Consider the following 12696-nt stretch of genomic DNA (forward strand, 5'->3'; position numbering starts at 1 on the left):
CATTGAAATATATTAGAGCACGTACCTGGACGAATGCATAGGCAATATGTTCAGGCTCAACCTTTTCCATGCCGTGTAACTTGGCATTACATCCACGACTCGGAATAATCTCTCCATCTGGAACGAGCGCAGATGATGGAGATGTAAATATGTGATGAAAAACCTAAATACTACATGAGATGTTGTTGATAAGGTAATAGTAAGCTTACCCGTTTCAAATAATAGCCCTTTGAAAATCCCTCCTGAACATTGTCTGGGTCGAAGTCTTTTCCTGGCGGAGTACCTTCATATATAAATGCAGGCCATGCAGCGGAGTGAATCCTGATAACCCCATTCTGAAGTTTGGCTTGTACCCTGAAAGTCGTCAATAAGATGATGAACAATCATAGAATTCATACGTACTTTTTAGGGTCCTCATGATATGCTTTTGCATGCTTGATAGGGCACAGCATTGCAGCGAGTTGAGGGTGGTTCACACCAAGTAATGCGCGGGATTTGTTGTCAGCGTAAATCGGAGGTTCCAGCCCCTTGTCTGAAGGGTCTGGGGCTGCATACTGCGCTACACAATTCTTAAGGTGGCTAGCGTTGTCAGAGCGTGCCTGACCCATAATGACTTGCATCTTCTTAGGTTTAGAGGTAAGATCACCAAGGGTACATCACCAGAGGCTTACCTCAGTAAGGATAGCGTGCAGCTCCGTCTGTTGTTTGACGTTTCCATGCGCAAGTTTGCGCAAGTATGGGGCTCCAAGTAAGATCTTTGAGTAATTTCTCATGTGTCGTTCTTGGGCATCTTTACCCCTGTAAACATGGTAGTTAGGAAGTGAAAATAATGGAATGTCTAAAGTCATACACGTAAGACAGGACTTGGTCTCGCTGCGCCTTGACATCTTCATCTTCTGAGTGACCCGACACCTTAGAAGCCTCTTCCTCTTCCATTAGCATCGCAATACGGAATGTATCAGTTAAGCTACAAAACATATCGATGGCACGAGGGATCCAGCGTGCAAAGTGCAAGCACTGTTCCCTCGCGGTGATGCTGCCTTTCCTATTGGTAAAAGGTGACGCAGTGCCTTTTGCATATCATCAAGTCAACTTACCTTTGGTTATTTACCGTGCTGCGAATATAATAGATCAGCTCAGTTAGTATACCAGGTTATTGTGCGACCACTTACTTGTTATGCTTTGCTTTAGACTTGGCCTTTGGATCTTGTGTTGGTGGCGACGAGGCATCTAAGCTGGAGGCCAACTCAGACTCAGAGCCACTGTCCAATTCGGATGGTGTCAGTAAGCGAGTGGCCGCACTGGAAGATCTGTGAGCAGACATGAGAGAAAATGTGGGAAGACGTTTGCATCAAACGCTCACTGACCACCACACTAGTACTACTAGTAGCATTATCATAGTTGCGGTACCATCAGGTACGTCATACACTTAACCATTTTCGTCCCAGGTAAGGTCGCCACTCCTGAAACAGGATTTTTTTCAGGGAAGGGAGGTGGGGTGCTAATCCGGATCATTACCTTACAATAAAAAGTGGGGAGTGACGAGACGCTAGTTATTAAGCAATGAATCAATAAATCTATATGGATATAATTCAGCTCACCATGCTCCACATACTTTGGGATCCGACAGAGTGACACATTACAATGCAGGGTCAATAATGACCCAAAAGAATTTCTGAAATGGAGCACAAGTCAGGCTAAGTCCCAATAATTTAAAAGCCTTACACTTGACGGAGTAAGCAAGAAACATGTCATCTGACTGTGACACCCTTAGCAACGACTCCCACCCCAGCGACTTCAATGATGGGCTTGAGGCAATCTTAGCGAATGCTGACTTATTTGAGAACCATTCAAACAGGTCTACTCCAGAAAGCACCAGGGATGCACTAGGCATCCTGGCCATGGGCAAGGCGCTCCAGTATATTCATGTGGATGCTATAAGCATGATACGCTATCCGGAGGGTTCGAACCTGATGACTGGCCTCCTAACAATGAGCAGGCGTTTCAGCTTGTAGATGAATTTCAACTTGGAGCTGAACAGCACGAACAACTGGAGCCAGTATGTATCTATGGATTATAGTTAGCTGCTTTGATGACTCCGATTTCAGCAGCTAGAAGCTCCAAGTCAAGATGGTCTTGAAGACGCTGATGAATCTCATCAAAAGCGAAAAAGATCTGAAGATAATGGTGTGAGTGTGCTGGCTCAATTTTTCAGCCGATGCACTCACAACTTACATGCAGACCCCATGCAACTTAGGTCGTGACGTTACTAACGCACGAGCAACGTCAGTACCTATCATCGAACTTCCGCCTGAGAAACGCAGGAAGATCGGAATATTTGAAGGCGGATTGGTGGCGAAGGTCATGCAGGAAGTTGTTGGAGTGCGTGAGGCTATGAGTAGGATCGAAACAATCATCAACAGGCAAAATGAAGTTCTTCATGAAATCTGTAACGCTATTGAAAACCATGGGATGTGAATTGTTGTATATAAACTCACCGTACTAGTGTAACAACAATCAGTATTTTAACGAAGGTGCATGCTGTTGGGCTGATAACAATGGGTAATGTCGAAGATACAATCCTCAAATATTTTCGAGGCCTGGCCAGTGGATGAGCGTGACAGAAACGCCCTTGAAGAAGTTCTTCAACTGCCTGAACTGCGGCAAATCTGGGCAGAGGTCCAGTGCATGAAGGTCGTTCTGCTTGAGAACAGCAAGAGCGGCGGTCTGAAACCTGCCAGCCTGTGGATGAGCGTGACAGAAATGCCCTTGAAGAAGTTCTTCACCTGCCTGAACTGCGGCAAATCTGGGCAGAGGTCCAGTGCATGAACATTGTTCTGCTTGAGAACAGCAAGAGCGGCGGTCTGAAAGCTACCCTGCTTGAACCTGAGATTTAGATTTACATGAGTGTTAAGTGAGACAGGCTTGCTTACATGACCGCTGTCGACACATCAATGTTCTTTCCAATGGTAGGGTGAACACTCCTGATAATTGTATGTTGGTCAAATGTGTGTCGCCACAGAGATCCTGAGCTTACTGGAAGTATCCGCGCCACAGTTCTAAACCTTCACCCAGGGTCTGTATCCCGGCATCTAACCTCTTACGAGTTCTTTAAGGTAAGGGGCGCCTGTAATGATCTTCTTGAACATCCGGAGCATCTGGTCCTGCATGTCTTTGGATCTTGTCACTGTTAGCAGTAAATAAACACAAAAATATCACTTACATGTTAGCTAAGAGAGTACTGTGTGTCGTCTGCATTAGAATCATTGTCCAAGTGAGCATGTGCATCCTCGATGATAGGTGCAATGCGAAAGACATCTTTTGTATGGCTAATATGCAATATTAGTCAATATATGCGTGCATTTAGGTGAAAAAAACTTACGATCATGGACATTTAGTAGTCCAGACAGTTGCTTTCGTCAGGCCAGGGTCAGCCCGTTCTACTTGCACCTGAGCAGATGGCACCCGTTGTGCAGGAGTGATAAATGGTCCGCTAAGACTCAAACTCAATTGATTAGAACAGACGGGACGGACGGGACAGGCTGGCGTGGACGGACGGACGCTGATTCCCTCATTATTTGTACATGTTGACGCATTTACTGCTTGACCGGCATTTGCCGGCGGACTTCTGAAAAGTCACATGCAACATTTCGGACTTCGTCAGAAACTCCATCCTCGACATCTACAATTCTTTGTTGGCGGCAGCGGCCTCCTCCTCCTGCTTGCGCGTCTCTTCGGCTTTTGCAGCCTCTTCCACCTCTCCGAGTATGCAGGAGCTCGTCTTCGAGCTGTTTCCTGTGGGCTGAGGGACAGAGCAGGGCGCTGGATATTGTAGTATCGGTGAGCGTCCTTTCTTTTCGGTTTGCTTAAACTCCCCTCCCTACGAAGCCCGGTATGGCCCGTCCCCGCCCCGAGGCTGAGTAGTGGAGCGCTGCTTCCCCTTCCACCACATCCACCTATTTTGACCGTTTTCTTTCTTTCTTGCTCACTCTCTATCTAGATTACGTCCTGACCAGCGACTGCTGCTACCCAAGGTCGCGAGGTGAGATCGTCCCTTCAATTCATCTGCATCACCAACACTAACGTCGTCCTGTCCCTCAGTGTCATTTCAACGCCGACGCTCCGTTCAAATCCGGGTCGGATTTGCTCCGTGCATTCAAGCCTTCCTGCCATTCCTGTATCCCGCCCTCAAAGCACACGAAGATACCCGGTGAGTTTTTTTTTTATTCTTATTTTTATTATATTTGCACTTCACTTCCTGGTCCAACACACCTCTAGGAGGCGACTTGGACCAGAGGCTGTCAGGCTGCGAGGACACGCCTCTAGGAGGCGACTCTGAGCATTTAAGCCTGACAGTTTTTAACTTTTATCATATCGATTCCTACTACCTACTATGTGTACTGACTTCGTTTCTTGTACTAGGCTATCTATCTTATTTCCGGCCTGACTTCTGGCCGACTTCCACTGGCAAGGCCCTTCGTCGCATCTCATAAGGCGCTGCTTCCGTCCGCACCAAGGGCGAGGCAGGCACAGGTAACGTTGTTGAGGCGGTCCACCACCAGCGATCGGTCATGAGTGAGATCCGAAAGGCTAGCATTATGAACGCCGCTGGGGGTATTGCCACATTGAGAGCGAAGTGCTAAATATTATTTATCTTGGCTGACGCTTCCATACGATATATATATTTAATATTAATATTATCAGCTTTGATCCGACCCAGGACTAACATTGAATCTTATTCAATAGCTCCGAGTGGGCCGAAGTTCCTCAGCCGCTGTCCGAGTCGCATCGCTCCGAGTCTGAGCCTTTCAACTCTTCGGTCAAGATGGAGCAGCCCTGCCTTGCCTGTGGTAAGACCTTTCACACACAAAGATCGCTCTCTGGGCATCGTTCCCGCTGCTTGCAGAACAAAGCTCTGAAGCTCTCGGACATTTTACACCGTGCCATCAAACGGCACAAGTCTAACGATGGAAGGAGGTCAAAACGGCCTCGGATTGAACAGGAGGAGGTGATGCAGGAAGCGAGGGATGGTGAAGCAAGGGCAATGGATGATAGCGGGATGGATGTGGATGATGATACAGCTGTGGTAGATCAGGTATGTTTTGTCTGGATCGTTAGAGCCAAATCTTACAATGCACTTACCAATTCCAGAATATTGGTGATCCATCAAATGTACCTCCAGCCCCTACGATCACATCAAAACGTTCTGGACGCACTATTCGCATGCCACGTCGATTCGTTGACTATCTTCCGGGCACACGTACACACCTTGCACACATGCCTTCAATTGTTCAACAGCGACATGCAGGCATGTCGGGTAGAAAGGCCTGTGAAGCTCGTCGCATATGCCCTTAATGAGAACGAAGCTCCCCAAAGCTGCATTGCTTCGTCACCCCAGCCGTCACCACCACCCTTTGATCTACCTGATCCTCCCCAGCCTATACCCTTCCAAACACAACCGGATATGTTCGGTCTGTACAGCATATATCCAATGCGCCCCACTCTGGCCCCAGAAGCTAACTGCACACTAGAGGGCGTCACAGATGCTCCAACCCTTGAGGGTGCATGCGCTACCCCTCACAGAGTGCACCCAGGAGTCTCCTCCCCTGAAATCAGTGATGACGATCTGTTTGGAGCATTCACAAATCTGTCATCAGCCCTCTTGATGGCCTGGCACTATTCTGGCAGTAATGCAAAATCAGCAACTGAACTCAATCGCCTTGCTGAGTTCCTTCGTGATCCCAGTTTTAAGCAGGCTGACTTAGTTGGTTTCAATCACACACGCGAGAGCAAACGGCTAGACGATTACCTTGATGGTAGATCCAATCCCTTCCACGAACATTACGGCTGGCAAAGGTCTACTGTCAAGATCCGCTTACCCAACGAGAAGGCTAAGTTCCCATCAGAGACCGACGCTCCTGAGCTCGCAATCCCTGGCGTTTACCACCGTTCTCTAGTTGATATCATCATGCGCGTGTTCGAGGATGATGTGTCACTGCATTTCAACATGACTCCATTCCGCCAGTACTGGAATACCCCAGATAATCGAACACTGGAAGTTTTCTCTGAATCCTATGCCTCCCCTGAAATGGTGAACGCTTACAAAGAACTGAATGCTCTTCCCCGAGATCCTGATGACAAACTCGAGCGTGTCATTGCCTCACTAATGGTCTGGTCAGACGCCACCCACTTAGCAAGCTTTGGAGATGCATCTCTCTGGCCACTTTACTTATTCTTCGGTAATCAGTCCAAATATACACGAGGAAAGCCTACGGCTCGTGCGTGTCACCACTTGGCATATATTCCCAATGTATGTATACATCTCTTTACAAACATATTTTACTGAACCTACCTGCAGCTGCCACATAATTTACAAGACGTTTATGTGGATATATTTGGTGAACCAGCATCAAGTAGCACGTTCACGCACCTCAAACGCGAGTTGGTTCACGCAATTTGGGAGTTAATTCTTGATGGAAAGTTTGTGGAAGCATATAAGCACGGTATTGTTATTCACTGTAGTGATGGGATTACACGAAGGGTATTCCCTCGGTTTTTCTCATACTCCGCAGATTATCCAGAAAAGTGAGTCCTACCTGACATTACTTGGCTGATATTGATGCATTACTCGAGGATACTGCTCACTAGTATCAAATTTTTGGGGCAGCGTCCATGCCCTCGCTGCCTTGTTAAGAAGACCGACATTCATATGATGGGAATGGTACTAGACATGAGGCGCCGGGTCACACAGGAGCGCACTGATAGCCTACGACGAACGGCAACGAGTGGAAGAGGCTCGGAAATTGATCTTCGAAATTGGAGCTCCAGTGGACGGCAGTCGTGTCAAGGCGATTCTTAACGAAGAATCATACGTGCCAATTCGTGTAAGTGCTACTATATGCCTATTAACATTCACACTGACTGATAATTATCATTAGAACACATTTTCTGCACGACTAGCAGACCATGGCATCGACATGTTTTCACTGTTTGTGACTGACCAACTGCATGAGTTCGAGATCGGCGCTTGGAAAGCACTTTTCACACACCTGATGCGAATCTTGCATGCAGCTGGAGGAATGGCAGTGCAGAAGCTAAATGAACGGTAAGTCATTTTTTGATGTGATGCATCGGTGCCAAAGGCACTCGCCCACTTGCAGATTATGTATGCTAATATCCTTTCTAGATACAGAGGAGTCCCTACATTTGGTAGAGGAACAATTCGCCGCTTTCACCATAACGCTTCAGCCATGAAAAAATTGGCCGCTCGAGACTTCGAGGATCTTCTGCAGGTCAGTAGCCATACCATTGATATCGCGTATCATCTGAATTTTCTGTCAGTGTGCTATGGCTGTATTTGAGAATCTATTGCCCGAGCCTCACAATACCATAATCCTTGACCTTCTCTTTGACCTAGCATCATGGCACGCATATGCGAAGCTTCGGATGCATACCACCGACACACTGGATTTTTTCGATATTGCCACCGTCATACTTGGTCAATCCTGTTCGCAAGTTCTACAAGACTACATGCAATTACTACTTCACAACTGAACTTCCTGACAAGTATGCAGCACGAAGTCGTCGAGAGGCTGCATTAGCTGCGAAACAAAATGTAATGTCCACCGCTCCAGGGAAGAGAAAGGCTGGACCAAAGTACAAGTCCCTCAATATCTCGACATATAAATTTCATGCGCTAGGAGATTATGCTAACACAATTAGGCAAAGGGGCACGACGGACAATTATACTACACAGCCAGTATGTTTCATATTGATTATCTAGTATCATTCTCTTATATCCCTGCTTAGGGCGAACTCGAGCATCGACATGTCAAGAGATGGTACCCAAGGACATCAAAGAACAAGAAGACCATGGTTGCAACGATGACACGCCTGGAAGCTCGTGAACGACTTGTTGCAAAGGTGCTAAATCAACGTCAGAAGACCCTGGCATCTGTAACGCAGCAAGAAGCACGCAAACGCACATCACCCTCAGCACACTATCACATATCAAAGTATCCGAAATGCTCACATGATATATTTGCATGGGTTGGTGAGCATGACGACCCGGCAATCAAGGTGAGTACCCAAAGTATTTTCACATCCCCTACTAACTTCATGGCCTTGTAGGACTTCATTCCACGTCTTAAGGATCACTTACTGGCACGACTCCGTGGCATAGATTACTCTGGTGACGAGCACAATTTCTCTGATGAGGACAGGAATCAGGTGATCATTGTCAACAACCAACTCCGCGAGCACAGCGTACTGCGGATCAACTATACAACTTATGATATGCGAAGAGAGCAAGACTCAATCAATCCTCGAACACATGCGGATGTCCTGATGCTCTCGCATGAGAACGACAATGACCGACACCCTTATTGGTATGCCCGCGTCGTCAAGATTTTTGATCTTGATGTCTGGTATCATGCTCAGGGTGCCACCAGCATATGGGCCCCAACTCGTATGAATGTGCTTTTTGTTTGTTGGTTCGGGCGTGACATTGAATACAAAGCTGGGTGGTCAGCCAAACGACTCTACCGCATTGGATTCTTCAAGCATGATGACCCTGAAGGCTTCGGTTTTGTAGACCCTGACCAAGTAATTCGGGGTGTACATCTGATTCCTGGATTTGAACACGGACACACTGACACTCGGCTTGGGCCTTTGTTTGGATGTGCTACGGATGATGACAATACAGACTTCAAGTATTTCTACGTGAATCAGTATGTATTCTCTATATATTGATATCACTCTGCTAATACGTCTACCCAGTTTCGTTGACCGCGATATGTTCATGCGCTTCCGAGGAGGTGGTGTTGGTCACAAAGTAACACGAAAGTGGGATGAGTTTTTGCGGAACGACGGTGCTGTGCCATCACATGAGGAAGAAGACGTTCAGCTTGACCCGGAAGAGTCTGACATGGAGGATGAAGCTGTGGATGATCATGACAGTGATGGGAGCACACATGAAGACCCAGGCGACGATGAAGAGAATGAAGTTTGGGTTGATGAGGAGCTAGATGATGATTTTCTTGCACGTGAGGGATATGGCGCCTTATAAACTGGTGAGGATCATATCTGCTTTTCCTGTGTATCAATCCTCAACTTTCGTACCTGCATTCACAGAGTTGCTCCAATCTATACTGGCGAACTTGCTCACACCAACTTTGCTTCTCCGCACTCATGTCAGGCACTCATAGGTTTTATCCTAGCTTCTGTATCTATCCCACAATTGTCATTGCATGGCCATCAAACATAGGGTGATGTCTTGCCAGTGGGCCTAAGTTCTTGCTGCATCTGCCGAGTCACTGGTGGCCTTACATTAGCTAGCTCCAGGTATATCAGGCATCAGTCGGGCTGCAGGTGGTATAGCATAGTAGATCATAGTGCATCATTAAAATTTCATTATGACAACCGACTTATCATGTACTCGTCAGCCTGAACATTCTCCATCTATTGCATGATTCAGCCTGATTGTGAATATGAAAGTGATATTTGGTGATCTGTGCTCGCCATACATGAGCTAGACAACCACGGGACCAGAATCCCTAATCAGGTGGCGTCAGGTTTTTGGACTTTTGGTGATGTTATACTTTACACACAAACATATATAATGCTATAGCCACCGCCTTCTAGATTCCTAAACCAGTCCCAGATCAATTTGAGAGCATAGCTTTCCACATTGATCATATTTAAACCCTACGCCTGCACGGGCCAGGGGTTCTGCAATAGTACTCGGCCCCCAATTACACACCGTCATCAACAATCTGACCCTCACAACAGCCATGACCGACTCCGGCAAAGTCTACCACCGATCGTGCACCGGACAGCTCTCCAAACCGTCGAACAACACGCTCAAGACCAAGACATCACACTCTTCGCAAGCTGTTTTTGCCCATTCGTACAACGCGTATGGGCTGCGCTTGAATATCTCGAGATTCCTTACAAAGTGAGAGAATCTTTCCGCGAGTCGTACTTGAATGAAGGGCAGACTGATCGAGGGTGATCATAATCTAGTATTGTGAGTCAGCGTGCCGATCATCGATGCAACAACTATGGTGATGACAATGACTGTTTGCCTGGTTTGATGGATGGCAGACGAAGTCGATCCCTATCAAAAATCGCAAGAACTACTAAATGTCTCGCCAAAAGGCCTAGTCCCAGCGCTCATGCTCAATACTTTCGATCCGCCTCGTGCGCTCAACGAAAGCACCGTCATCCTCGACTTTCTCGAAGAGTACGTTTCATCCCACACACAGAATCCCAACATTGCTAAAACCGGGTGATGATCACCAAGTATCGCTGCAAAGTCAACGCACAGAAGCCTCTTCCCGCCATCAACAGATCCATGTTTGTGAAACCCAACATAGGTTTTCAGGCGCTCACTTACATATATCTTGTTCTTTTGCCAGATGCGAAAGCGCTCGTCCGGCTCCAATCAGATCATATCAGCCGAATGCTCGTGCCCGCGTTTTACAAGTATCTTCAAGCTCAAGATCCAGAGGCGCAAATTTCTGGAGGGAGAGAGTTTCACGCAGCTATTCAATCATTGGTCGAGCTTTTCGAACGCGCGGAAAGAGAGGTAGGGGGGACAGGGCTTTGGGTTGAAGGTGGCGATTTGGGATTGGCGGACGTCGTGGTCGCACCATGTGGGTCTTAGTTTCTACTCATTGATGGTAATGGAAGACACTCAAGGTCGTGACTCCAGGGATATTTAGAGCGACTAATGCGTTGAAGCACTACCGCGGGTTTGAAATGCCGCGAGGAACCAAATTCGAAGCTTGGCTAGGGAGGCTTTTCGAGCATCCTGCGTTTAAGAAGACTTGTAGTGATGAAGAACTGTATCTGGACAGTTATGAGCGGTGAGTGCATGTTTCCGATGGGGGCGGGGTGACTTACATGTCTCGTAGTTATGCATTTAATCGCCCGAACACGAGTCAGGTGGCTAATGCGATTAATAGCGGGAGGGGCTTACCTTGAGCGAGACATGCAGAAATCTAATAAAGTTAAATGTATTTGTATTTGTAAAGTGATGAAAATAGCGCTATGGGGTCTCAACTGTTTGTGCTGCGGGAGATGAAATTTAAAGTTGGTCGGTGGGAGGTACTAAATTCCCAGTAGGCTAGGGGACAATGAAGGTGTGATAGATTGCATGATCATTCGGGGCTTGCTGCTTGTCGTAGAGCTATGATTCATGAAGAGTGAGTATGAGTAGAAGAGAGGCGTGTGAGATGTCCTCCTTCACGTGCCAATTCTCTTTGATCCAAAATATGACGCGACCGGTGGGGACGTTGCACATACATGAGCTTCACGAAGCGTGCCAGAGAGAACTCAAAGAGTAGGCCGAAGTCGAATGTCCCTTTTCCTTCACCCAATGAGTTTCGTTTCCGTCGAAAACATTAGTCAAAGTCCATGTAAGGAAACCAGACCTTGACGCAAACTGGAATATCAGGGAAAACTCTGAGGTAGACCTTTACATTTTATGACTTGCTCAGCAGCAGCAAGCTCTGCTTCACGCTGAAGCGGATGCTTCATGCCCTTGATGCGGATTCACCATTCGCCGTAAGCAAATGCTAAGAGTTGTCGAGACAAGTAACAACGTTCGACCCTAGTGAAAATCGGACAAGACGCCCTCGTGCAGAGACTGATTGGTGAGTTTCGTGTAGTCAGTAAACTCATATCGATGGAAACCCAAGTTATACAAACACATGTTGAACAATCTGTGTACGAGTTGAACATTACGTACTCAATGCTGCGCGAAATCCAACTTCAACGTTTCAATGGGTCGCCTTTCCAGCACATATCAAGCTCCCCGCCCAGAAGACCATTGCACCACCAAAAGCTGCATTCCAGACAACGCGGCCGACTTTCCTAGTGGTGTTGTCAACACGTGGCGTGGACCCGAGAAAAGGAGCGCAGGGAAAAGGAGGTGCACGAAGAGAGATGGATCTGAGTGCGTGGGTGACACTCATTGCGGTGAATATTGACGATGAGAGGAGTCAGATACAAATGCGGGGGAAAGAGAGCTGAGCTGAGTGCGAGTGTGGCACACGTCTTTCATCCTTCATGACTGATGCGAAGCAGGACGACGAAGACCAAAGAAAAATCCACAGCAGTTCACTCCTTTATACACAAAGTCTTCCGCTTCGCCAGTTGAGCCTTGTGCCTGCGTTTGGATTGGTTGTACTTGAGATGGTTGCGCCCCTGCTGGTTGATTTGATTGCGTTGAACTGTTGGCCTGGTTGCTGTTCGTACGTTGCATAGCTGCGGCCGCTTCAGCATCAGACTCGGGGACAATACCGATTCTCTGCAATGTTTTTGAATGGAAAGAAAGAGGACAGGCGAGCCACCCACATTTTCATCTTGAGCAAGAGGTACATCGACTGTGCACGTAGAATGTCCTCCAGAAAACAACTTGAAGTTGAAATTCCAGTGTCGGAACTGTCGTTCGATTGGTCGAGATGCATTTGCAGGTCGCGTACCGAAATGTATGGAACTGAGCAAACGACGCCAACGCATAAGGGACGATGGGCTTGCGCGAGGAGCTGCACGACGAGACGCGTGGTCTGATTCGTCGCCAAAGAAATCATTGCCCTGTATCTTGGTGTCAGGCGAGAAAGGTCAAGTACAAGAAAGTACACTGACATATCTTGCCAGTCCAGTTTTTTTAGCCTGCTGATTAGACGCAAT

The 12696-nt window shown here is 47.3% G+C and overlaps 4 protein-coding genes across 4 annotated transcripts; 2 read left to right on the top strand and 2 right to left on the bottom strand.

Annotated features, from left to right (window-relative positions):
- Positions 1-124: 124 nt before the first annotated feature.
- Positions 125-1005, bottom strand: F5891DRAFT_916938 (uncharacterized protein; the record flags this gene model as incomplete). Its single annotated transcript, XM_041373725.1, has 5 exons — positions 125-163; positions 210-335; positions 399-623; positions 672-798; positions 860-1005. Coding segments are annotated over 5 exons (663 nt in total), but the record flags the coding sequence as incomplete, so codon positions are not given.
- Positions 1006-1748: 743 nt separating this feature from the next.
- F5891DRAFT_1182417 (uncharacterized protein) lies at positions 1749-2478 on the top strand (the record flags this gene model as incomplete). Its single annotated transcript, XM_041366163.1, has 4 exons — positions 1749-1928; positions 2000-2059; positions 2109-2189; positions 2242-2478. The coding sequence occupies 4 exons, from the start codon at positions 1749-1751 to the stop codon at positions 2476-2478; spliced, it is 558 nt and encodes a 185-aa protein (XP_041231773.1).
- Positions 2479-2583: 105 nt separating this feature from the next.
- F5891DRAFT_1182418 (uncharacterized protein) lies at positions 2584-3170 on the bottom strand (the record flags this gene model as incomplete). Its single annotated transcript, XM_041366164.1, has 5 exons — positions 2584-2742; positions 2787-2886; positions 2934-2984; positions 3038-3078; positions 3105-3170. 5 exons carry the CDS (start codon positions 3168-3170, stop codon positions 2584-2586), a joined length of 417 nt encoding a protein of 138 aa, XP_041231774.1.
- Positions 3171-9616: 6446 nt separating this feature from the next.
- Positions 9617-11010, top strand: F5891DRAFT_1004477 (glutathione S-transferase). The gene is made up of 8 exons (XM_041360352.1): positions 9617-9847; positions 9892-9955; positions 10024-10027; positions 10105-10243; positions 10304-10356; positions 10419-10655; positions 10715-10868; positions 10917-11010. Exons 1-8 carry the CDS (start codon positions 9792-9794, stop codon positions 10984-10986), a joined length of 777 nt encoding a protein of 258 aa, XP_041231775.1. The 5' UTR covers positions 9617-9791; the 3' UTR covers positions 10987-11010.
- Positions 11011-12696: the final 1686 nt, after the last annotated feature.

This window comes from Suillus fuscotomentosus (assembly GCF_016647785.1).
Source record: "Suillus fuscotomentosus strain FC203 chromosome Unknown F5891scaffold_5, whole genome shotgun sequence".
NCBI classification, from domain to species: domain Eukaryota; kingdom Fungi; phylum Basidiomycota; class Agaricomycetes; order Boletales; family Suillaceae; genus Suillus; species Suillus fuscotomentosus.

Bases quoted from the DNA above. Each gene is read 5' to 3' on its own strand.
- F5891DRAFT_1004477 (XM_041360352.1), top strand. From the start codon at position 9,792: ATGACCGACTCCGGCAAAGTCTACCACCGATCGTGCACCGGACAGCTC. The intron at 10,244-10,303 runs GTACGTTTCATC...ATGATCACCAAG, and splicing joins ATCCTCGACTTTCTCGAAGA to TATCGCTGCAAAGTCAACGC. The intron at 10,869-10,916 runs GTGAGTGCATGT...CATGTCTCGTAG, and splicing joins TATCTGGACAGTTATGAGCG to TTATGCATTTAATCGCCCGA.